General features: G+C 47.6%; 1 protein-coding gene across 1 annotated transcript in view; it reads left to right on the forward strand.

Moving 5' to 3' along the window:
* LOC310825845 (store-operated calcium entry regulator STIMATE-like) overlaps positions 1-15,235 on the forward strand; it is a gene marked incomplete at its 5' end in the record, with an annotated part of 46,856 nt that extends 31,621 nt beyond the window's left edge. Inside the window, 4 exons of the mRNA XM_083699667.1 lie at positions 1,444-1,556; positions 3,377-3,460; positions 8,157-8,273; positions 14,667-15,235. Of these exons, the coding sequence (XP_083555793.1) occupies positions 1,444-1,556; positions 3,377-3,460; positions 8,157-8,273; positions 14,667-14,783 (431 nt within the window). The 3' untranslated portion in view covers positions 14,784-15,235. The remainder of the gene's footprint in view (positions 1-1,443; positions 1,557-3,376; positions 3,461-8,156; positions 8,274-14,666) is intronic.
* Between the last annotated feature and the right edge of the window lie 9,481 nt (positions 15,236-24,716).

Below are 24,716 nucleotides of genomic sequence, written 5' to 3' on the forward strand. Positions count from 1 at the left end.
CCTGAATAAATTCTCATTTCTTGCTGCTTACAATGTTCTTCTCGCTCGTCCTGCCTACATAATTCAGGATGTCTGGTTACATGCCAGCAAACCCTCACAGCTTCTGGTGTTTCTGAACCTCAAGATATGAGACTCTCCAAGTGCCCTGAATCTCCCTAAGATTTTCATGGTGTCTCTCCCACTTCCTCATTCACCATCTCTACAGGTGCTGAAAAGTGTCTCTGCCTTTTAGCTCTTTGCTCTCCTACTTTCAAGGCCTGCCATGTTCTAGGAGAGGGAGGTGGTCTGGAATGCTTTCTAAAGACACTGTGTCCGACAGCTGTCACCCCACTGGGGTGTCCTCTTCCTCCTTCTCCACCAGTGTGGTGTAGTGGTTCAGAGCGGTGGACTCGTAATCTGGTGAACCAGGTTGACTTCCCCGCTCCTCCACATGCAGCTGCTGGGTGACCTTGGGCAAGTCACACTTCTCTGAAGCCTCTCAGCCCCACTCACCTCACAGAGTGTTTGTTGTGGGGGAGGAAGGGAAAGGAGAATGTCAGCCGCTTTGAGACTCCTTTGGGTAGTGATAAAGCGGGATATCAAATCCAAACTCTTCTTCTTCTCTCCTTCTCCCATTATTTCCCAGCTTTCCCCCTCATCTGCCTCTGAACTGTGACCTCCCTCAAAAACCCCTGTTATAATTCTGAACTATTGTCTTCTTCATTGGAAGGTTCAGGCTGGGGGGCGGCGTTCTCCACCATTCCTCCTCTGCCCAGTCCCTGACACTTACATAGTCCTCCTCCTCCCTACTTTATTCTCACAACAGCCCTGTAAGGTAGGTTAGAGTGAGAGTAAGTGTCTGGGCCCAAGTGCACCCAGTGGACCGAGTGGAGATTTGAACCCTGGTCTACCAGGTCCTAAGGGTGGTGCTGTGGGTTAAACCACAGAGCCTAGGACTTGCTGATCAGAAGGTCGGCGGTTCGAATCCCCACGACGGGGTGAGCTCCCGTTGCTCGGTCCCTGCTCCTGTCAACCTAGCAGTTCAAAAGCACATCAAAGTGCAAGTAGATAAATAGGTACCACTCCAGCGGGAAGATAAACGATGTTTCCATGCTTCTCTGGTTCGCCAGAAGCAGCTTAGTCATGCTGGCCACATGACCCGGAAGCTGTATGCCGGCTCCCTCGGCCAATAAAGCGAGATGAGCGCCACAACCCCAGAGTTGGTCACGACTGGACCTAATGGTCAGGGGTCCCTTTACCTGTACCTACCAGGTCCTAGTCCAACACTCTAACCACTGTACTACAACGGCTCTCTGTTGTCTTGCAGATATGCATCAGTGTAAAGGAAAAAGCGGCTGGTGGTTGTTGAGTGCTATTGGGTGATTGGCTTCCCTGTCAGCTTTGCCGATTCTTCTATAGGCCCACGGACTTGGGGTTCACCTCCATCGTTTCGTTTTCTTCCAGGTGATCCTCCACAAGCAGCTGCTTGGATTGGACAATGCATCCTCTACCTGTTGATTATGGTCTTTGAGAAGACGACAGTTGGCCTTGTCTTGCTCATTCCTGGCTGGACGAAGGTCAGAAAGGTGTATGTTAACTATTCCATAAGAGGAAGCAGAAAAGGGAGCTGCAGTGTTCTGAGTGGTGAAACAAACAATCCCTCTTTCTAGGGAGCTTTGGGTATTGTAGGTCTGTAAGAGGACAAGGGGCGTCTCCAAACAACTCTCAGCACCCTTCATAAACTACAGTTCCCAGGATTCCCAGCCCTGACTGCTTAAAGTGGTATGATACTGTTTTGAATGCATAGTACAGATGGGACCTTAGTCTAGAGCAGTGGTTCTCAGCCTGTGGGTCCCCAGATGTTGTTGGACTACAATTCCCATCATCCCTGAGCTCTGGCCTTGCTAGCTAGGGGTGATGGGAGTTGTAGTTCAACAATATCTGGGGACCCACAGGTTGAGAAAGGCTGGTCTAGAGCATGGGTAGGCAAACTAAGGCCCGGGGGCTGGATCCAGCCCAATTGCCTTCTAAATCCGGCCCACCGATGGTCCGGGAATCAGTGTGTTTTTACATGAGTAGAATGTGTCCTTTTGTTTAAAATGCATCTCTGGGTTATTTGTGGGGCACAGGAATTCATTCATTAAATATATATATATATAGTCCAGCCCCCCACAAGGTCTGAGGGACAGTGGACTGGCCCCCTGCTGAAAAAGTTTGCTGACCCCTGGTCTAGAGATACTTCTTGGGTTAGATTCAGTGTAGTCGCCCATACTTTCATGCATGGCTAATGGGTTAATTTGTAAAAAAATCAAAAACTTGTCCGGTAGCACCTTAGAGACCAACTAAGTTTGTTCTGGGTATAAGCTTTGTGATGTGTTCCTTTGACCAACAAACGAGACACCTGAAACACTGGGTTTGTTTTTAACTTGTGGATCTGTTCGCAAGGAAGAAATAGGAAAAACTATAGGGACACAGTTGGCGCTGTGGGTTAAACCACTGAGCCTAGGGCTTGCCATTCAGAAGGTCGGTGGTTCGAATCCCCGCAACGGGGGGAGCTCCCGTTGCTCGGTCCCTGCTCCTGCCAACCTAGCAGTTCGAAAGCACATCAAAGTGCAAGTAGATAAATAGGTACCACTCTGGCAGGAAGGTAAACAGTGTTTCCGTGTGCTGCTCTGGTTCACCAGAAGCAGCTTAGTCAAGCTGGCCACATGACCCAGAAGCTGTACGCCGGCTCCCTCGGCCAATAAAGCGAGATGAATGCCGCAACCCCAGAGTCGTCTACGACTGGACCTAACAGTCAGGGGTCCCTTTAGCTTTAACCACCACAAAGGAATCCCTGATTCGCACATTCTTGCAAACGCATTCCCAAGTGGGCTGGGGACAGCTGAGTGTGATGCGTGGCTGCAGTTTAAAAATCTGTAGATCATTGTGAGACGAAAGGAAAATCGCAAACAACTTGGGTTTCTAGATTTCCTGAACCGCTGGGCTTGAAACTCGTCAACTCTGCACGAAGCCAGTTTCAGACTTGGCGGTGGCGTAGCGTGGGGCGTGCAGGGGGGGCCGGCCGCACCGGCCGCAACATCTGGGGTTAGGGTTTGGGGGCGCAAATCCACGGGTTAGGGTGCGCAAATCCACGGGTTAGGGGGTGCAAATTACTTGCCTTGTCCCGGGTGCTGACAACCCACGCTACACCACTGAGACTTGGCAAGGGCACATTTGCAAACGTCCTCAACTGCAAACATACCATTTCCTCTCTAGATAGTGTGGGCAGGGATGATGGGATTTGTAGTCGTACCTAACATCTGAAGGGGATCACATGGACCAGACCTTGTTTAGTAAGCATGCAAGACGCATTTAATCTCTTTAAAAGGTGTGTGGTATTTTATACCTTCTCCAGCTTCAAGAGATTCTTCTGAACTACATTCCTGATCCACAGCTGGAGCTGTTCTTGGTGATGCTTGTGGTCCCTTTTATAGTCAACGTGAGTAACTTCTGGGAGGAAATCTTGAGCATTCTGTCTGTTTTCAGGCTGCAATCTTGAAGTGGCTCGGCCGGGGGGTGGGGTGGGGATTTTCACCCTGTGATAAAATACTGATGTGGAGGAAGATCTCAGCCTTTGGAAATATGAGGTGGCGGCTGGGCTCTGAGGAAAGCCAGGTGGACTGGAGGTATGAGTCAGGGAGAAATTTGATTCTGTTATATTTAAAGGCACACATACAGTACCTAATTCACACTTTCTGGGGGGTGGGGAAGTGTGCTGAGACACAGTTGTCCTTCAGAACTTGCTCTCTTCAAGCACGTAATGCTTAGATTAAGTACATGCCCTGGGTCAAAGTGTGCAAAACAGTGTAATGGATGTGCATTATACTGGGTGAAATTGCTTTGCAAAAATACGTCCACTCAGGGCCATAGCTAAGGGGTGGCGAGGAAGGCCCCTGCCATGGGTGCAGGTGAGGGCAGGGTGCAAAATCGGCTAAAATATGCCCATAAGTATGTGTATAAATAAAAAAATATTGATTATTGCCTTATAAGAAAAGGTTTTTAATAGAGGGTCTTTATATGATATGAGGGAGGGGTTCCCCTATTTTTCTTGGCTGGAGGACACAATCTGGACGGTTCTGCCAGGGGCGCAAGATCACCTAGCTACAGCTCTGCGTCTACTAGGGCAAATGTGAGGGAGAAATTAGCACTAAATAAATATAAATGTAAACTACAGTGGTACCTCAGGTTAAGTACTTAATTTGTTCTGGAGGTCCATTCTTAACCTGAAACTGTTTTTAACCTGAAGCACCACTTTAGCTAATGGGGCCTCCTGCTGCCGCTGCGCTGCCGGAGCCCGATTTCTGTTCTCATCCTGAAGCAAAGTTCTTAACCTGAAGCACTATTTCTGGGTTAGCGGAGTCTGTAACCTGAAGCGTATGTAACCTGAGGTACCACTGTATATTTATTTATACCCTGCCTTTTTCCCTGGCAGGACTGAAAAGGGGGTTACAGATAAAAGTGCAAGTGCATTTTCGTGCGGACTAAAAAATAAATAAATCCACAAACTGAGATGGAGAACTGAGCTTTAAAGACGAACATGAGAAACAGAGAGAGACCAAAATTGACAGATTTGTCCAATATTGATTCTTCTTCTTTGACAATCACTTGTAGCCGAGTAAGATTGTCTTCCATAAACACGGTTTTAACAATGAGTCCGTAAGTGACTGTGGAGGCCAATTCAATTCTGGAACCACACATCCTTCCACAGTGGGGACACTGGTTTCTGGGCGGGAATTGATCACGGTGTGGATTTGCCAAGCGTGCCTTCCTCTTATCACGTTTCTCCCTTTCATCCTGAGTTCGAGTGTCTTCAAAGCCCATGACCCCTTTGGTAAAGGCTGTTCTCCAACTGGAGCACTCACAGGCCAGTGTTTCCCAGTTGTCGGTGTTTATACTACATTTTTAAAGTTTTGCCTTGAGAGAGTCTTTAAACCTCTTTTGTTGACCACCAGCATTACACTTCCCATTTTTAAGTTCGGAAGAGAGTAGTTGCTTTGGGAGACGATAATTAGGCATCCGCACAACATGACCAGTCCAACGAAGTTGATGTTGAAGAATCATTGCTTCAACACTGGCGATCTACTGGTTCATGATGACATAGGAAACCCTCCTTATGCTGGGTGGAGACCATGGGTCAATCTAGGTCAGTATTGGCTACGCTGACTGGCAACAGCTGTCCAGGATTTTGGACAGAACTCAGCCATACCTGGAGGTGCCAGCGATCAATACCTTCTGCATATAAAACAGGTTCTCTGCTACAGAGCAATGGCGATTGGCTCTTTCTGAAGCTGGGAAGCTGATGTTGAGGTTGGAAGCTCAATGCAGCTTTAAAAAGATTTGCCCTTTAATTGTCTGCCCCGGATGAAGAGGAACAAATACCCCTCTCTTTTTGTGCTGAGGCCTGGGGGAAAGAGGTGGGAGGAGACTGACCAGAACCCACGGATTCCATAATCCGGAGACCTCTTGGCAAGGCAACAAAACCAGAAAGTTGCATTCTCAAATTCTCTTCAATAATAAGCAAGAGTTTGGAAAATAACAGGCATTTTGCATGTCTGCAGAAATCTAAAGGATACAAGTGCAAGTGGTGATGAAGGTATCTGGATTAAGGATGCTGGCTTTTTTGCATATCTGACAGAGCAGAATTATTTTTAAAGGGGATTGGACCAGAGCTATAAAAATATGCTAGTAAAAAAAAAGAAAAAAGGAAGCTGCTATCTGCACTCCAGCTTGTTCCATCAAATGACAAATCGTACGGCTGTTGTTTTAAAAAAGAAGAAAACATAGAGCATTTATGGGAAATCTTTTCAGAGCAGTAGGAAGCCATCAGCCGGGGAGGGACATAAAAAGATTTGGCACGTAGTGTTACTATGTGAGCTCATTATAATTTCTTGCTATCGTTTATTACCTGCTTTTCCAAACCCAGACAGTCATTATTTTGCAACAAAGCGTTGTGGGATCATATAAGTTGAGTGTGTTGCAGCTGTTTTCTCGACCAAAACTCAGTTTAGCCTCTACCCTCAGTATTTGTGCTGATGTTATAGTGGGGGACCACTTCAGAAGAAATAATAGTCTCTTAGTTTACAGTGCAGCAGTGAAGCATTTGTGTGTGTGGTTGTGTGTGTGCATGAGCACACGAGTGCCCATGCCAGGGGCAGGGCACAAACAGAGCCCACTTTGCCTGCCCAGCCCCCATCAAGGCCACACCAGCCCCTATCGGCACGGCTGTCTCGCCCTTCTCACGCCAGCTTCCCTAGAATTGAGCCTTGCAATTCCGCTTGGGGACAGCGGTGTGGGGACACGAATCATAGAATCATAGAATCATAGAATCATAGAGTTGGAAGAGACCACAAGGGCAATCGAGTCCAACCCCCTGCCAAGCAGGAAACACCATCAGAGCACTCCTGACATATGGTTGTCAAGCCTCTGCTTAAAGACCTCCAAAGAAGGAGACTCCACCACACTCCTTGGCAGCAAATTCCACTGTCAAACAGCTCTTACTGTCAGGAAGTTCTTCCTAATGTTTAGGTGGAATCTTCTTTCTTGTAGTTTGGAGCCATTGCTCCATGTCCGCTTCTCTGGAGCAGCAGAAAACAAACTTTCTCCCTCCTCTATGTGACATCCTTTTATATATTTGAACATGGCTATCATATCACCCCTTAACCTCCTCTTCTCCAGGCTAAACATGCCCAGCTCCCTTAGCCGTTCCTCATAAGGCATCGTTTCCAGGCCTTTGACCATTTTGGTTGCCCTCCTCTGGACACCTTCCAGTTTGTCAGTGTCCTTTTTGAACTGTGGTGCCCAGAACTGGACACAGTACTCCAGGTGAGGTCTGACCAGAGCAGAATACAGTGGCACTATTACTTTCCTTGATCTAGATGCTATACTCCTATTGATGCAGCCCAGAATTGCATTGGCTTTTTTAGCTGCCGCGTCACACTGTTGGCTCATGTCAAGTTTGTGGTCAAAACCACATGCTGTGCCCCCTGCCGCCCCCTGGGCAGCTGATGCAGCACTTGGCAGGCACAAAGCAGGTGCCCCACACCAGGCCCCCAGCACGGCACGGCACGGCCTGGTGCTCCTTTCCGTGAGCGTTGGTTTCCCCAATTCCAGAACAGGAGCTCCAGACTGTGCTGCGCTGGGGGGCACCTGCATGGGGTGCCCGCTTCACACCCCCTAAAAAATCTGTGCCCGGGGCCACAGCCCCTCTGGCACCCCCTACACTATGCCCCTGTTACAGCAGTATGTCTCTGATGTCAGAGCCCTGTGGCAGGAGAGCGTTCGGTTTAAATGCTTAGAAGAAACACAGGATGGCTTTGTTTCTGATCAATCACTCTTAACTTTTGCTTTTTGTACATGAGTTCCTTGAAGTCCTGCCAGGGAATCATGAATGGATTTGCTCCACCCTCCAAAATGCTGGCTTTTGTTTTATGTGTCTGGGTGTTGCTTGTTCTTTTCTTGCGTATTTTTGTACAGTGGTACCTCGGGTTAAGAACTTAATTCGTTCTGGAGGTCCGTTCTTAACCTGAAACTGTTCTTAACTTGAGGTACCACTTTAGCTAATGGGGCCTCCTGCTGCCACTGCACTGCCAGAGCATGATTTCTGTTCTCATCCTGAAGCAAAGTTTTTAACCTGAAGCACTATTTCTGGGTTAGTGGAGTCTGTAACCGGAAGCATCTGTAACCTGAGGTACCACTGTACTGACAGGGAATCTTCCTTACGTTTTAGCGGGGACCCAAAACTGAACAACAGCAACAACAAAATATACCCTATCTCCTGCGAAAAAAAATCAGGTTTTCCACCCTGGAAGTACAGAACCTAATGTCTGTCTCTCCGTTCTTCAAGTACAGTCGTACCTCGGAAGTCGAACGGAATCTGTTCCGGAAGTCTGTTCGACTTCCAAAATGCTTGGAAACCAAAGTGTGGCTTCTGATTGGCTGCAGGAAGCTCCTGCAGCCAATCAGAAACCACGGAAGCCCCATTGGACGTTCAGGTTCCAAAGAACGTTCGCAAACCGGAACACTCACTTCCGGGTTTGCGGTGTTCGGGAGCCAAAACGTTCGAGAACTAAGCTGTTCGAAAACCAAGGTACGACTGTATGAATAGTTTCCCCCCTTTGTTTTTCTCTCTTTTTAAGGCTGTTATGTTTTGGGTAGTGGACAGCTTGATCATGAAGAAGCACAAGCAGAAAGAAAGCTTTGAAATCAGTGGAGTGATGGAAATCTCACGAGCTTTGCGGGATGAAGAATACCAGGTGAGAACAGAAGACCCATCAAATAAAAAATGTAAAGGTAAAGGGACCCCTGACCATTAGGTCCAGTCGTGACCGACTCTGGGGTTGTGGCACTCATCTCGTTTTATTGGCCGAGGGAGCCGGCGTACAGCTTCCGGGTCATGTGGCCAGCATGACTAAGCTGCTTCTGGAGAACCAGAGCAGCGCACGGAAACGCCGTTTACCTTCCCGCCAGAGCGGTACCTATTTATCTACTTGCACTTTGACGTGCTTTTGAACTGCTAGGTTGGCAGGAGCAGGGACCGAGCAACGGGAGCTCACCCCGTCATGGGGATTCGAACCACCGACCTTCTGACTGGCAAGCCCTAGGCTCAGTGGTTTAACCCACAGCGCCACCCACGTCCCTAATTCTGTTGCCTTTTTATTATCATTTTTATTCTGCCTTTCCCCCAGAACTGGGAATCAAGATGTCTTACAGAAACTGGCACGATGCTGCTTTAAATGTATGGTGCAGATGTTGCCTGAGATGTCTTTTGAATAACTGGTTGTGCATAAGGTGGAGATTCTGTCCTCTGGGATAGTGGCTGTCCTGTTTGCAGAAGTCCTTCCGAGGATTTCCCCAACATTTTCACAGCATTAAATGCTCCCTCTTGCCCTTTCTCTTTTCTTTTAAGAAGAAACTAAAAGGAAAAGAGGGATGCAGGTGGCGCTGTGGGTTAAACCACAGAGCCTAGCACTTGCCGATCAGAAGGTCGGCGGTTCGAATCCTGTGACTGGGTGAGCTTCCGTTGCTCGGTCCCTGCTCCTGCCAACCTAGCAGTTTGAAAGCACGTCAAAGTGCAAGTAGATAAATAGGTACCACTCTGGCGGGAAGGTAAACGGCGTTTCCGTGCATTGCTCTGGTTTGCCAGAAGCGGCTTAGTCATGCTGGCCACCTGACCCGGAAGCTGTACGCCAGCTCCCTCGGCCAGTAAAGCGAGATGAGCGCCGCAACCCCAGAGTCGGCCACGACTGGACCTAATGGTCAGGGGTCCCTTTACCTTTGTAAAAGGAAAAGATTTTCTAAAAGGAAAAGAAAGTCCAGCTGATTTTGTGTGCATTAAGCACAAGGTTCTAAAAACAGGCATTGCTCCGCTATCTAGCACAAGCCAAACATCCTTTAAAATCCTTATAAAACCTCCAGATATTTTGCAGGCCAACTCCTGGTCCCTGCACCTCCTCCTGTTCCAGAACTTCTGCAGGGCATCTGGTTGGCAAAGAATAAAATAGAAGTTTTTGTGTCTCAATTTTCCGCCATAAAATGAGCGGCGGTGACTCACTGAATTGGTGCGAGGAAGAAATCCCCATCTTAAGAAAAGTGGGGGGAAATCCCCACCCCACATTGGAACACTCAATGCAGGCATTGGGCACTAACCAGGCAGGTCGAAATCTTCCTGTTGTTCCCAAAAGCAGACAAGGAGGCTCTTCCTCTCGGCTCAGTGTCCTCCATGACCTTCATTGCAAGTTCAAAGGAAAAGATCCATAATATTTTCCCGGCAGGTCTTTGTTCTCGGCCTTTGCTAACACAACTTGGGCCCCTGGGGAGGTTGTGTTTGTAGCATCCCATGTCTCTGTTTGCATATGCATTGTGGTCAAAGGGCATAACGAGGTTGATCGTTGTCTGTGTCGTTTAACCTCGCTCCTGTCGGTTTCCAGGGACTGCGTGTGTTTGTATTTAAAATTCAGTTCTTTGGCAATGTACAAATTCTAGCTGGAAGGAAGAGGAGGAGGCCTCCTAGTTGTAGTAGACAGTGGTTGGCTCTCTGCCTCTGTCTACTGTATAGAGAGACCTTCACTCTGTCCAGGGCAGTTTGCAAGGATTAAAAATTGAGCCTTAAAAACCAACCTTTCTCAACCTGTGGGTCCCCAGATGTTGTTGAACTACAACTCCCATCACCCTTAGCTAGCAAGGCCAGAGCTCAGGTGAAATATACTCTTGAGTCGAGAGTGGATTTCATGCTCTTTATTCAGCTCATAGTGGTGAGGAGGAATGGAAGTTCCCCCAGAATGTCTGCTTTATATACATTATTTACACAATGGGCCCCACGTGATTGGCTAATTCTGGGATTCACCTGTAGGCCAATCTGGTTGCGGATTCACTTCCACCTGGAGCTGGATTGGTTGGCTCCTGTGGACCAATCAGACTGCTGCATTCTGGACCCTATTGTTCTAGGACCAATCAGACTGCTGCATTCTGAATCCTATTGTTCTAGGACCAATCAGACTGCTGCCTTTTGGATCCTATTCAACTCAGTACATAACATCAGGGATGATGGGAGTTGTAGTCCAACAACATCTGGGGACCCACAGGTTGAGAATCGCTGCTTAAAAACAGTTTAAAACAAACAACAGCCGCAGAAATTTTAGTTATAGCAGGGTGCAAGTAGACCCTCTGGAACGTGAAGGATTGGTTGAGATCGATCTTAATCATAGTTCTTCTTTGCTCACTCAGCTGAAAATACTTGGAACAGATTTCCCTTCAGTTTCTCTTCCTGCTCCTCAAAGAGATGTACAGTAGAGACTTTTTTTTTAACCTGGACTCCTGGCTTCACTTCTGGTCAAGTACCTCAAGAGCTTTATCCGCATTGATCATGTCTGGCTGCAAGCAGGCGCCAAGAGCTATCCACCCCACTTAGATTTCAGGTCCTATCTTTGAAATAAAGCTCTCCATTCTTCGCAGTGCAGAGTACGGCAGAGGGGGCAAGTATACAGTTCCTGCAAGGCTTGAATAGGAGCAGACCAAATATTCATGCAGTCCTGCCTGAGCTCCATAACTGCTACTATTAAAAAAGGAAATCGAGAGAAGAATATCCTATGCTTTCCTTCACAAGGAAATAAATGTCAGGCTTGCTGCCCATTCTGAAGGAGAAATGTGCAAAACCTGCCTAGAAATCATACCTTTAGAAACTCGAGGAAATAATAATAATAATAATAATAATAATAATAATAATAATAATGGGTGGTTTTTTTGCCACCATCTGTCTCAAGGGACAATGGAGTATGTCTCCACAGGTGAAGACAAACCACCGTGTTAGCAGCTCTGAGGTGATCTTCCCGGGACACCAAGGGTCATCTAGTCCCACTCCCTGCAATGCCAGATTCTCAACACTCAGTCCCCCACCCAGTTTGAAACCACCCTAGATCCTGCTTAGCTTTGTAAATGTGCAAGCACTTTTACTGCTGCACCACTAGGAGGACAGGAGTATTATATTGCTTTAAACAGTCACGTCTTTCCCCCAGAGGATCCTGGGAGCTGTAGCTTGATAAGGGTGCTGAGACCCCTTTTCCCCTCACAGTGCTCCATTTCCCAGAATTCCTTGGGAAAGGGGGACTGACTGACTGGCTTGACAAGACTTAGGGCAGACAGAAGGAGGAAGCAATTATTCACACAGCATATAGTTAAACAGTAGAACTCACTCCCAAGAGATGCCCACCAACTTGGACGGCTTTAAAGAGGATTAGGCAAATTCATCACAGGGACGTGGATGGCACTGTGGGTTAAACCACAGAGCCTAGGGCTTGCTGATCAGAAGGTCGGTTGTTTGAATCCCCGCGACGGGGTGAGCTCCCATTGCTCGGTCCTTGCTCCTGCCAACCTAGCAGTTTGAAAGCATATCAAAGTGCAAGTAGATAAATAGGTGGGAAGGTAAATGGCGTTTCCGTGCGCTGCTCTGGTTCGCCAGAAGCGGCTTTGTCATGCTAGCCACATGACCCAGAAGCTGTACGCCGGCTCCTTCGGCCAATAAAGCGAGTTGAGCGCCGCAACCCCAGAGTCGGCCACGACTGGATGTACAGTCAGGGGTAACTTTTGTTGTTGTTGTTTAGTTGTTTAGTCGTGTCCGACGCTTCGTGATCCCATGGACCAGAGCACGCCAGGCACTCCTGTCTTCCACTGCCTCCTGCAGTTTAGTCAAACTCATCCTGGTAGCTTGGAGAAACACTATCCAACCATCTCCTCCTCTGTCGTCCTCTTCTCCTTATGCCCTCCATCTTTCCCAACATCTTTTCCAGGGAGTCTTCTCTTCTCATGAGGTGGCCAAAGTATTGGAGTCTCAGCTTCCCTTTAGGCAAATTCATGGCTACATTTTGTATTCACTGTCGCCTCTGAATGCCAATTGCTGGAAATTTGCAAGCCAGGAGCGAACTGTTAAGCTCAGATCCTGCTTCCATTCTTCCCCTTAGAGCGTGGGTAGGCAAACTAAGGCCCGGGGGCCGTATCCAGCCAAATCGCCTTCTCAATCCGGCCTGCGGTCGGTCTGGGAATCTGTGTGTTTTTACATGAGTAGAATGTGTCCTTTTATTTAAAATGCATCTCTGGGTTATTTGTGGGGCATAGGAATTCGTTCATTCCCCCCCCCCCAAAAAAGGAGTCTGGCCTCTCACAAGGTCTGAGGGACAGTGGACCGGCCCCCTGCTGAAAAAGTTTGCTCACCCTGCCTTGGAGTGTCTGCTTGGCCACTGTGAGAAATCGGTAGGTCACTGGCCTGATCCTGCAAGGCTTTCTTTTCTCCTTAGGACTTTAGGCATCACATGCTGTGGTGTCTGCCATCCTCTCCCACTTCCTCCTTAAATGGGAGGATGTTCACTGTGTTTGGATTTCCTCTTTAGCTTTCTGGTCATCACAGGGGCTGCCTCCTCCCCACCCCCACCCCCGGCCATTCCTGCCGATTGCAGCCTTAAAAAGGTAAAGGTACCCCTGCCCATATGGGCCAGTCTTGCCAGACTCTGGGGTTGTGCGCCCATCTCACTCAAGAGGCCAGGGGCCAGCGCTGTCCGAAGACACTTCCGGGTCACGTGGCCAGCGTGACATCGCTGCTCTGGCGAGCCAGAGCCGCACACGGAAACACCGTTTACCTTCCCGCTAGTAAGCGGTCCCTATTTATCTACTTGCACCCGGAGGTGCTTTCGAACTGCTAGGTTGGCAGGCGCTGGGACCGAGCAGCGGGAGCGCACCCCGCTGCGGGGATTCGAACCGCCAACCTTTCGATCGGCAAGCCCTAGGTGCTGAGGCTTTTACCCACAGCGCCACCCGTGTCCCTGATTGCAGCCTTAACCGTAACTAAAACACGGGCAGATCCTATTGTTCCGTTTTCTGCAAATGAACGTGCAACTTTGGGAGGTAGACAAGAAAGGAACAAACAGTCATTTGTGCTGGAGCCAAGAAGAGCTGTTGGTACATTGTTAACTACCCTGTTTTTCCGGGGGTGAGCTTTCAAGGCACTCTGCTGAATGTTTGCGTTACATTCTCTAAACAGTCCTATGCACCTTGCGAGTAACCCCTGTTGAACTCAATGGGACTTGCTTCTGAATAGACGTGTATAGGATTGTACGGTGGTTAAATAAATTGGGGCCATGCAGGGCATGCTGTTAGCTGAATCTTTCTGCAACAGCATCAAAATTACAAAACAATCCATCAGTTTTTGATGGCCATGGGTGGGTCAGTGTGGTGATCAAATTTGCTCGGCATGTGTTTTAATTTGTTTTAAGCTTACTGTTAAGGGACACAGGTGGCGCTGTGGGTTAAACCACAGAGCCTAGGGCTTGCTGATCAGAAGGTTGGTGGTTTGAATCCCCGCGACAGGGTGAGCTCCCGTTGCTTGGTCCCTGCTCCTGCCAACCTAGCAGTTCGAAAGCACATCAAAATGCAAGTAAATAAATAGGTACCACTCCAGCAGGAAGGTAAACGGCGTTTCCGTGCGCTGCTCTGGTTCGCCAGAAGCGGCTTAGTCATGCTGGCCACATGACCCGGAAGCTGTACGCCAACTCCCTCGGCCAATAAATCGAGATGAGCACCGCAACCGCAGAGTCGGTCACGACTGAACCAAATGGTCAGGGGTCCCTTTACCCTTTACCTTTACTAAGCTTACTGTTATCTTTTAAATACCTGTTTTTAACAGTCTCTTATTGATGATTTTAATGGGGGTTTTTTTGTTAGCCGCTTAAAGGTTTTATTATAAGAAACAGTAAACAGCTAAATTTAAAAAAAAATATTGAATATTTTTAAGTTTTTAATCTGATCTGTGTAGGTAGGGTTTACTCCTTAGGATTTTCTTCTCCCAAAATTGTCTCACAAGGCAGCGAGTATGGATTGTTCCTCAGGTTTTACTCCTGAATCCTTTCTCAAAAATGAGTGAGGCTGCAACAGTTTAGGATCAGAGTCTTCCTTCTCCTAGACGGGCTACATTACACAAACGTTAAATATATGAAGCATTGATTAAGATACACAATAAAACAACCCCATTGAAACATTTAAATACAAACTTCCCTGATTTAAAATGTGCAATACGCGGTGACCCGTTACAATTAAAAAAGTGGCACTATATAAATGAAGTAAGAATTAAGTTGGCATGTTGCTTTTCCACCTTGGTTTTGCAGGTGCTGCTGTGTCCGGCTGTGGATTTTGACCATTCTGCAAGTGACCAGGAACAGTCAGGATCTTTCCTCCGAGTCAATCCGACGACAAGACCATTGGACCACCTGGTTTCGGTTTAAATGGGGATTGCAAGCTGAGCCAAAAGGAGGGGACAGTGGCAACTGAGAGATCTTCAATAAGGATGCTTCGCAAATGATGCGCCCATCTTTGGTTTTCCTGGAAAGTGGAGCGACTGTGGCAATTATGCATTTAAATAAGGATCACAAGGTGGCGCCATCCCATTGCGTCCAAAAGTGATAATGCCCATGGGATTCTCCATCATTCCTGGTCTTTTCTCGGGAGTATGGTGCTGGGTATTTGATCGACAGAAGATTACATTGTTGGTTGCATTTTGTTCTCCTGAGCTGTGCTCATGCAAATGAGACGAAAGTGGGTTGACTTGATTCTGGCTGGCCAGCTGGTGGCAGATTTTGTGTGGGTCTGAATGGTAACACTGCATCCTTGAAAGAATCAAGATTGTATGTCTGGAGCGGACTCTTCTGGCATGCAAACTGCACAGATCACTCATAAATCTGCACACGGATCACTCGTAAAAAAAAAAAAATCAGGTTGCAAAACTCTATTTTGAAAACAAAAAGCCTGAGGACTAATCTCGACTCAACTGTTGTTGCTTTTTTACGCTTTTATTATAAGAAGTGTAATAAATATCTGATATTTAAACTTTCCTCGTATTTGGAAGCCATGCTTGTCCTTTGAATTGTCTCTTGAGGGGAGTCTATTCTGAGTGTTTGGTTGCTGGTTATCCGAAGCTTGGATTGTTCCTGAGTCGAAACTGTTCCATAACCGGTAAACCTCAGGAGAAGCTTTTTCATCATGTTGGGTTCTGCATGCAAAGTCCACCCATTCCCAATGGCAAAACGGCTTCAGAATCTCTGTAATAAGAGGGCGACATCATCTAGCTTTCCATGCCAGGCACCTGTTAGGGGCTGGCTGGATGCTGATAAGTACCGTATTTTTCGCTCCATAAGATGCACTTTTTTCCCTCCTAAAAAGTAAGGGCAAATGTCTGTGCGTCTTATGGAGTGAATGTGTGGTCCCTGGAGCCGAATTGCCCAGGGGCAAAAAGCAGATCATGCTCTTTTTTTTAGAAAGAGGGAGGGGATGTTGAGACAAAACTGCTGAGCAGGTGATCGGCAAGCGATTGGGAGGGAGATAAGGGACTCTAGAGCTAAAGGAGGCTGCCTGGGAGGGGGGAGGTAAAAACACAGGATTTTGGCACTGGGTCACCCCAAATTCATCATCAGACCACATAGCATGTCCATGGCTATAGCCTGCATCAAAAAATCACGCATCCACTGTTTCGTGGGGCCGCAATGGCACAGATCCACATGGATTCTCAGGATTTTTGCAATGGGCTACCCCAAACTCACCATCAAATCACGTATCATGGCTGTGGCCACAGCATGAACCACAAAAATCATACAGCCACTGTTTCATTCAGAATTCCCCCCCCTTGTTTTCCTCCTCTAAAAACTAGGTGCGTCTTATGGTCAAGTGCGTCTTATGGAGTGAAAAATATGGTAGATACTGGGGGAAGAAGGGATGGAGTCTGTCTTGGGAGAGGGGGCTAGTGATTTGTGGGGAGCTGTACCAGCCAGGAGGCAAGAGTCGGAATCAGGGGAAGCTTCAGAGCTGGAAGGTGGACCACAGGATGGGTTGGAGGGTGGAGCAGAGGGAGGCAGGTCAGGCAAGTAAAGGAGCCAGGTTGGGCCAGGCAAAAGCTATGGTCAGGCAAAGAATCATAGACACCGAGAGACAACAGGACTGCTCAAGGTGCCCCGACTATAAAATTGGAGAAATCGAGAGAGATATAGCCACACCGGCAGCATATCTCTTCATTCTCGTATCCAAAAATGCAAGAAGGGCTTTTACACTCGCCAGTAACTCAGCTCTGCCCTCGCCGGTCCTGGAAGGATCCTTTTAAAAAGTCCCTTATGCTCAGAGACTTTGCGCCTGTTCATTGGGGGATATAGGAAGTCCAGAGCACTTGTTCTTTAGATGTCCCTTTTATGAAGAGGCACGTAGTAAGACCATTGATCCCCTGCAGGTGAGGCTGACTGACCTCCCGGAAAAGCAAAAATTTGACCTTTTCCTGTTAGGCAAAGATCATAAGACGACCCGGATGACTGCCAGATTCCGTGTACAGATCTGTAGGCGCAGACCATCCCCTGACCCAAACTAGTCCATTAATAAAATCCCCAAACTCGGTTCCATGGGTGACTCTGGATCATCTCTCTGCGGTAGCTTATCTTAAAGTTTATCGCATTTATAAATTTTAAATTTATTGTTGTGCATTGTTTTAAATGTTTGTTTTCCTTCTGGGATTGTACCCTCAAGTGTGTTTTATAAGCTGGTCTCCGACCATAATAAATTATCTATCTAAGTGAAGGAGCAGGTACTTCCCCACTCTCTCCTGCACCACTGTCTCCCAGAACCAGGAGGGAACTGAAAAGAGAGGAGCAGAGGAAGTTTCCATGCAGGTGTAGTCTCTGGTTACATGTGTGCAGCCCATCAGGGGAAGGTACATAAATGAGTGGAGGGGGGTGGCTCCCTGTTGCTGCAACTGTGGACCTGGAATAGCTGCTTAGACCCTAGATTGGTGTGTGTAGGTCTCTATGCTATCTTTGACAAGGAAGGGGTAACTAATCTTCCACATGCATTCCTTTGGCTACGGAGCACCCTCGACAGTACCCAAGGAAGTGGCGTAAACCTAAATTCTGTATCTTAAGGTGGGAAGAAAACATTGCAGTCACAAAACGGTACATGCTAAACAAAACTGCATGCACTCGTATAATTGTGTTTGCAAAATTCAAGTTATTAATGCAATTCTTTTTGTGCATGCAGGAGTTCTGTTGCCGGGTCTGCCTGGTACAGAATGGGGGAAGAAGAAGAAGAAGAAGAAGAAGAAGAAGAAGAGGAGGAGGAGGAGGAGGAGTTTGGACTTGATATCCTGCCTTTCACTCCCCTTAAGGAGTCTCAAAGCGGCTCACAATCTCCTTTCCCTTCCTCCCTCACAATAAACACTCTGTGAGGTGAGTGAGGCTGAGAGACTTCAGAGAAGTATGACTGGCGCAAGGTTACCCAGCAGCTGCATGTCGAGGAGCGGGGAAGCGAACCTGGTTCACCAGATTACGAGTCCACTGCTCTTAACCACTACACCATGCTGGCTCCCTTATGGCGCTCCAGATGTTGTTGTATTCCAGCTTGTAGGAATACTGCCGGGAAGATGGGGGCATCAGGCAGGCATCAGGCAGGCCCCCAGCTGGCTCCAGCCACTGGCCGGCAGCCAGTCTCCCTTGGAACAGCATCAATTAGCAACATGAGCCTCAGATACATTTAGAGTCCCGTGCATGCTCTGTCAGCAGAGTGTGTAAATCTTCCCACAGCAGAAGAGGCAGACAGAGGTGTGTGTAAGCATATTCACAAGCGTTTATTCAGCATAGTTCAGGACCAAAGGAAAACATGTCTGCTTGCCTTTGTGTCCAGCAAAACAACAGTAACACAAAAGCTATATACAAAATGGAAGTTCCCAGCAGACTGTGCTGGAAATGTAAACAGGCATGTGACACACAATAGTTCTGCCTGTCCCTTTTAAGGTGGAATGGAACTATATGCTAACCCAGCTCCCATCAGCACCAGCTGCCATGGCCAGTAGTCAGGGATGATGGGAGTTGTAGTCCAACAACATCCAGAGGGCCACATGGTATGTCAGATTCTCTTCCAGCAGAGATAGGGAACTCCCATCATCTCTGACTGCTTGCCATGCTGGTTGGCACTGATGGGAGTTGGAGCCCAGCAGCAATTGAAGGGTGGCAGATTCCCCATCTCTGATGAGGAAGGATGGGCCCTGTCACTAGGCAGGATTGGACAACTTGCCTCAGGTGGCAGAATTTAGAGTGCCTGACTTTATTTTATTTTACAGCTTGACAGAGCATGGGAGAGGCATCACTTAGGTTTTCTGCCCTGGGCCCCAGGAATTCTAGGGAGGCATCTGCAATGAAATAACACTTGACCGCCACACCCCTTGCTATTTATAAATTGTGCTTCCCTTTGTAGAAATGTGTGCTTGTGCAAGCTAGTGTGACTTTTAGCAAGCCTAAATCATGTCTCCAAGGAAGGGAGAAGTATTTCAGAATTGGGCATCTGGCAGAAAGACGCCTAAATGATAAATATTTCTCTCTTAATTTGCTCGCTGTATCCAGGCCAGTGAGTACAATTAAAATGTTAGCGGAACATCTAGGTGTGCCTCCATCCTTTCACGGCAAGGAGCCAATTTTTGGCCTGGCAGCAGAGTTACTTCCAATTCCTTAAATGCACCTCATTGCTCATTCTCTAATTATTCTGTTGTTGGGCTGGAATGTTGGTTTGTTTTGCAGCAAGAAGGTTTCTTGAGGAGGAGGCTTTGGAGGTAGATCAGTGCCTGGAAGGAGAACTGAATGCCATATTCTTTGGGTTGTATCCAGCAGAGTAGACCCACTCAAATTAATGGACCCAAGTTACTATTCAGGGGGTTTACTCTGAATAGAGCTAGCCTTGGATACAACCCTTGGTGTGTGGATCCTTGTGTAGTTAAAGAAAATAGCACCATCTCCAGTGTCCTAGAAGCCACCCAACCTGCATGAAAGGGGAGCTTTTCAGCTGCTGTATGCACCAAAGCTAAGCATTTAGGAACACTGAAAAGATGAGGTACTTCAGTTAAATGAGAACGGGGTGCAAGTTCTGTTACCTTCCATGGAACTTCATGGAAAACACAACTTAGCAGTAAGTCATTCTGCAGGAAGATATTGGAGTGGTCCAATATCTTCTGCCCAAATCCTTGCACAGAAAAGAGTAGATCTGTTTAACAGGCAGTACATGGAGAACTGCACTGGTCATTCCTAATTGTTAATACTGCATAATTAAGATTATTGCATATAACAGAAAGGGCATGATCATGAAGGAACTTTATACATCTGCATTTGCCTCTACACTACTTGTTTCAAGGGCCAGTTGGGGGGCTGTACTTAGACCCTGTACTAGACAGCACCTTAAAAAGCAGAGACATCACCTTGCCAACAAAGGTCCGTATAGTTAAAGCTATGGTTTTCCCAGTAGTGATGTATAGAAGTGAGAGCTGGACCATAAAGAAGGCTGATCGCTGAAGAATTGATGCTTTTGAATTCTGGTGCTGGAGGAGACTCTTGAGAGTCCCATGGACTGCAAGAAGATCAAACCTATCCATTCTTAAGGAAACCAGCCCTGAGTGCTCACTGGAAGTACAGACCCTGAAGCTGAGGCTCCAATACTTTCGCCACCTCATGAGAAGAGAAGACTGCCTAGAAAAGACCCTGATGTTGAGAAAGATTGAGGGCACAAGGAGAAGGGGACGACAGAGGACAAGATGGTTGGACAGTGTTCTCGAAGCTACCAGCATGAGTTTGACCAAACTGCGGGAGGCAGTGGAAGACAGGAGTGCCTGGTCTGCTCTAGTCCATGGGGCCACGAAGGGTCGGACACAACTAAACAACTAAACAACAACAACTTAGACCCTTGCCCTGGGGCTCCCTCTGCCTAATGTAAAATTTCCCATTGGGAGGAATCCTTGAGTTGAAACCTGGAAACGATTAAAATCTAGGCAGGGTTCAGTGGGAGTGAGATTGCTTCCTTGAATTCAAGGCTTGTTGGGGCCTGTTGGCTTGGAAGAACCTCTCAGCATTGCTGTCGCTGGCTGATCTTTTCTCTTTTTCAAAAATTGAAAATCCTTCCAAAACAGCAGGGACAAATAGGATATTTGTAAAAAGCAGAGACACCACCTTGCTGACAAAGGTCCGTATAGTGAAAGCTATTGTTTTCCCCGTAGTGATGTATGGAAGTGAGAGCTGGACCATAAAGAAGGCTGATCGCCGAAGAATGGATGCTTTTGAATTCTGGTGCTGGAGGAGACTCTTGAGAGTCCCATGGACTGCAAGAAGATCAAACCTCTCCATTCTGAAGGAGATCAGCCCTGAGTGCTCACTGGAAGGACAGATCGTGAAGCTGAGGCTCCAAGACTTTGGCCACCTCATGAGAAGAGAAGACTCCCTGGAAAAGACCCTGATGTTGGGAAAGATGGAGGGCACAAGGAGAAGGGGACGACAGAGGACAGAGGACGAGATGGTTCTCGAAGCTACCAGCATGAGTTTGACCAAACTGTGGGAGGCAGTGGAAGACAGAAGTGCCTGGCGTGCTCTGGTCCATGGGGTCATGAAGAATCGGACATGACTAAATGACTAAACAACAACAACAAAAATTAGGACTTGCAAGAGGGAACTATTTACAGAAAGTGTGGGCGGTAAGATTAGATGGGTTATGAGGCGAGGAGGGTCATGCGCATTCTGTGACTTCTGCACCAGCATAGGAGAAGTCATGGGGGAAAGCAAGGCACCTTCATCTTCTTCCATGCTTTGAATAAATTAAAAATTATGCCCACCGTGCTAATGAAGCATGCACCAAGCAGTTATGTTAGCTGCCAGCGCTTGGCATTTATGGTATATTTTGGGATATGCCCCTCACAGAGAAGGCACTCAGAACAAGAATGCATCCTGCAAACAGAGTCAGCCCATTCCTAACCTCCTCCCCACTTCTTTAATAGCACAGCTTCTCCGAGTTTTGTGCTGCTTCTGTTGACTCCTAGGAAGGAACAAACACATTCTTTCCCCAGCCTACTGCTGTCATCCTTCGTATTTTGGCCCAGTTTCCAGCTTTTTCTCCCCAAGGGGCCTGGCACAGGGAAGAAAACAAGCCCTCGCATCTGTAAAAACATGTTCCCAGCCCCAGGGAAGGTCAAGGGCGCTGAAAAGCCTTGAGTCAAAGAAGGTTGGTGTGACCTGGAAGCTCTGGGATAGCTCAGTTGGTAAAGCATGAGACTCTTAATCTCAGGGTTGGGGGTTTGAGCCCCATGTTAGGCAAAAGGTCCTAGTGGTCCCTTCTGACTCTACAATTCTATGACCTAGACTTCCTTCACTGGGAGCCTTTGGATTTGAGGCACCACTGTGGAAGGAAGCACATTGCAGTACAGTGGTACCTTGGTTCTCGAACGGCTTAGTAGTCAAACAACTTGGAACCCCAATATTGCAAACCCGGAAGTAAGTGTTCCGGTTTGCGAACCTTTTTCAGAAGCTGAACATTCTCCATTTTGAGTGCCACACTACCAAATGAGTGCCACACTTCTGTTCTGAGTGCTATGCTGAGGTCTCTCTGTTTTTGCTATTTATTTTGCCTTTTTGTTTTTGCAGCTTTTGTTTCATTCTTGTGACTCTGTGGAACCCAGTTCAGCTCCTGATTTATTGATTGTGTGACTGCAGTTCATTGTTTATTGCTTTCATTTTATGGATCAATGGTCTTGTTAGATAGTAAATTGCTGTTTTAGGAGTTGTTTTTAAAAGTCTGGAATGGATTAATCCGTTTTGCATTGCTTTTATGGGCAAGCGCACCTTGGTTTTGGAACACTTTGGTTTTGGAATGGACTTCCAGAAGGAATTAAGTTTGAGAACCAAGGTATCACTGTAATGGGAAGCTTAATACCTTTGCCCTACTAAATGAGTTCCTAAGAATCTATCGGATGCTCTCTTACAGAGCAATACAGTTTCCCCAATTTGGGGTTTCTAGCTGGTCATGCAGGGTTGGTCATTTCTGAAGACAGCAGAGGATATACAGTGGTACCTTGAGTTACAAATGCCTCAAGTTACAAACGCTTCAGGTTACAAACTCTGCTAACCTGGAAGAGTTACCTCGAGTTGAGAACTTTGCCCCAGGATGAGAACAGAAATTGTGTGCCAGCGGTGCAGCAGCAGCAAGAGGCCCCATTATCAAAAGCACGCCTCTAGTTAAGAACAAGTTAAGAACGGAACTCCGGAACAAATTAAGTTCATAGCTAGAGGTATCATTGTGCTGGTAACTGCTATGGGATTTCAGCCAACATAGATCCGCAGAGCCACAGACCCTAAACAAGGTAAGCTTCTTTCTACTAGGTCATTGGTTGGACTACAGTTCCCAGCATCCTTGACTATGGGCCATGTTGGCCGGGGCTGATGGGAGCTGAAGTCCAAAACCTCTGGAGGATACCAGGTGGCTGCGGTGGGAGACTGATATATTGGTTTGTGGAGCTTTGCTAACATTGATTGGCAGAGGCTACTCAAGGTCTCCCTGTTACCTGTGACTGTACTGGGTGCTTTTTAACATGCTCTAACGGAGTGCGCTAGGCTCACCCCTGAGCTGTGTGGAAATATAAGCATCCCCATTTATCCCAAGGTACCCTTTTGGTGTGTGCAAAACATCACCTAGCATCTGAATCTTTCATTTGGAGAGGCGCGCAACAAAATCCAAGGAATTGCAAATTTCAGAGGAGAGTTGCGGTTCAGTTCCCCAAAAGCTGTGAATTTGGTAAATGCACGTTAATATTAGAACGGACCAAATTTTGCCCCATTCTACTCTGTCTGCTATGGTTTTCCCAGTAGTGATGTATGGAAGTGAGAGCTGGACCATCAAGAAGGCTGATCGCTGAAGAATGGATGCTTTTGAATTCTGGTGCTGGAGGAGACTCTTGAGAGTCCCATGGACTGCAAGAAGATCAAACCTACGGATTCTGAAGGAAATCAGCCCTGAGTGCTCACTGGAAGCGGAGGCTCTAGTACTTTGGCCCCCTCATGAGAAGAGAAGACTCCCTGGAAAAGACCCTGATGTTGGGAAAGATGGAGGGCACAAGGAGAAGGGGATGACAGAGGAGAAGATGGTTGGACAGTGTTCTCGAAGCTACCAGCATGAGTTTGACCAAACTGCGGGAGGCAGTGGAAGACAGGAGTGCCTGGCGTGCTCTGGTCCATGGGGTCACAAAGAGTCGGACATGACTAAACAACTAAACAACAACAACAACTCTGTCTGTGCCAGGAGGCAAGACTCAGAGGTGGAGGTTGGAGCACAGGGTGGCTTGGAAGAAGAGGAGGGAGGGGCAGGCCAGACCACTCTCTCCTGCACCACTGTCTCACAGAACCAGGAGGGAAGTGAAAAGGGAGGAGCAGAGGATGTTTCCCTGTTGGTGGAAGGTACATAGGCTGGTGGAGGGGAGTGGCCCCCTGTTGCTGCAACTGCTCCATAGAGCAGAGCCCTTGTGATATCCAGAGCTGTCGAAGCGACTGTGTAGTCTTTGACAATAAATACTTAACTATCTGCCATGTGCATTCCTTTCTCTGGCAAGCATCCTCAACGCTCTCATTTCTCCTCTCGGTCTCCTCTTATCCAGGCTAAACTTCCTCAACCGTTCCTCATAAAACTTGGCTTCCAGACCCTTGATCATCTTGGTCACCCTCCTCTGCACATGTTCTAGCTTGTCAATACCCTTCTTAAATTGCAGCACTGAGAACTGCACACAGTATTCCAGGTAGGGTCTGACCAAAGCAGAATAGAGTGGGACTATTACCTTGATTAAAAGGGTGGCGTTGTGGGTTAAACCACAGAGCCTACGACTTGCCAATCAGAAGGTCGGCAGTTCGAATCCCCGCGACGGGGTGACCTCCTGTTGCTCGGTCCCTGCTCCTGCCAACCTAGCAGTTCGAAAGCACGTCAAAGTGCAAGTAGATAAATAGGTACTGCTCCAGTGGGAAGGTAAACGGCGTTTCCGTGTGCTGCGGCTTAGTCATGCTGGCCACATGACCCGGAAGCTGTATGCCGGCTCCCTTGGCCAATAAAGTGAGATGAGCGCCGCAACCCCAGAGTCGGTCACGACTGGACCTAATGGTCAGGGGTCCCTTTACCCTTTACCTATTACCTTGATTGGGACACTATACTTCTGTTGCTCTGTCACTGATTGGATCGTGGACTTCCCCCCAAGTTAGGGTCCACCCAGTTTTAATTTTTCCAGCAGAGGGGCTACCTACACTCAAGCTTATCTGAAAAATGAACTGGGAAATCTGGCCCCCCAGTCTGAGCACCTGTGATAACCCAATGAAGAAACAAAACAAAGCAAAGCACTCTGCACA

Source organism: Podarcis gaigeae (assembly GCF_964106915.1).
Source record: "Podarcis gaigeae genome assembly, chromosome: 10".
In the NCBI taxonomy this organism is placed as follows: Eukaryota; Metazoa; Chordata; class Lepidosauria; order Squamata; family Lacertidae; genus Podarcis; species Podarcis gaigeae.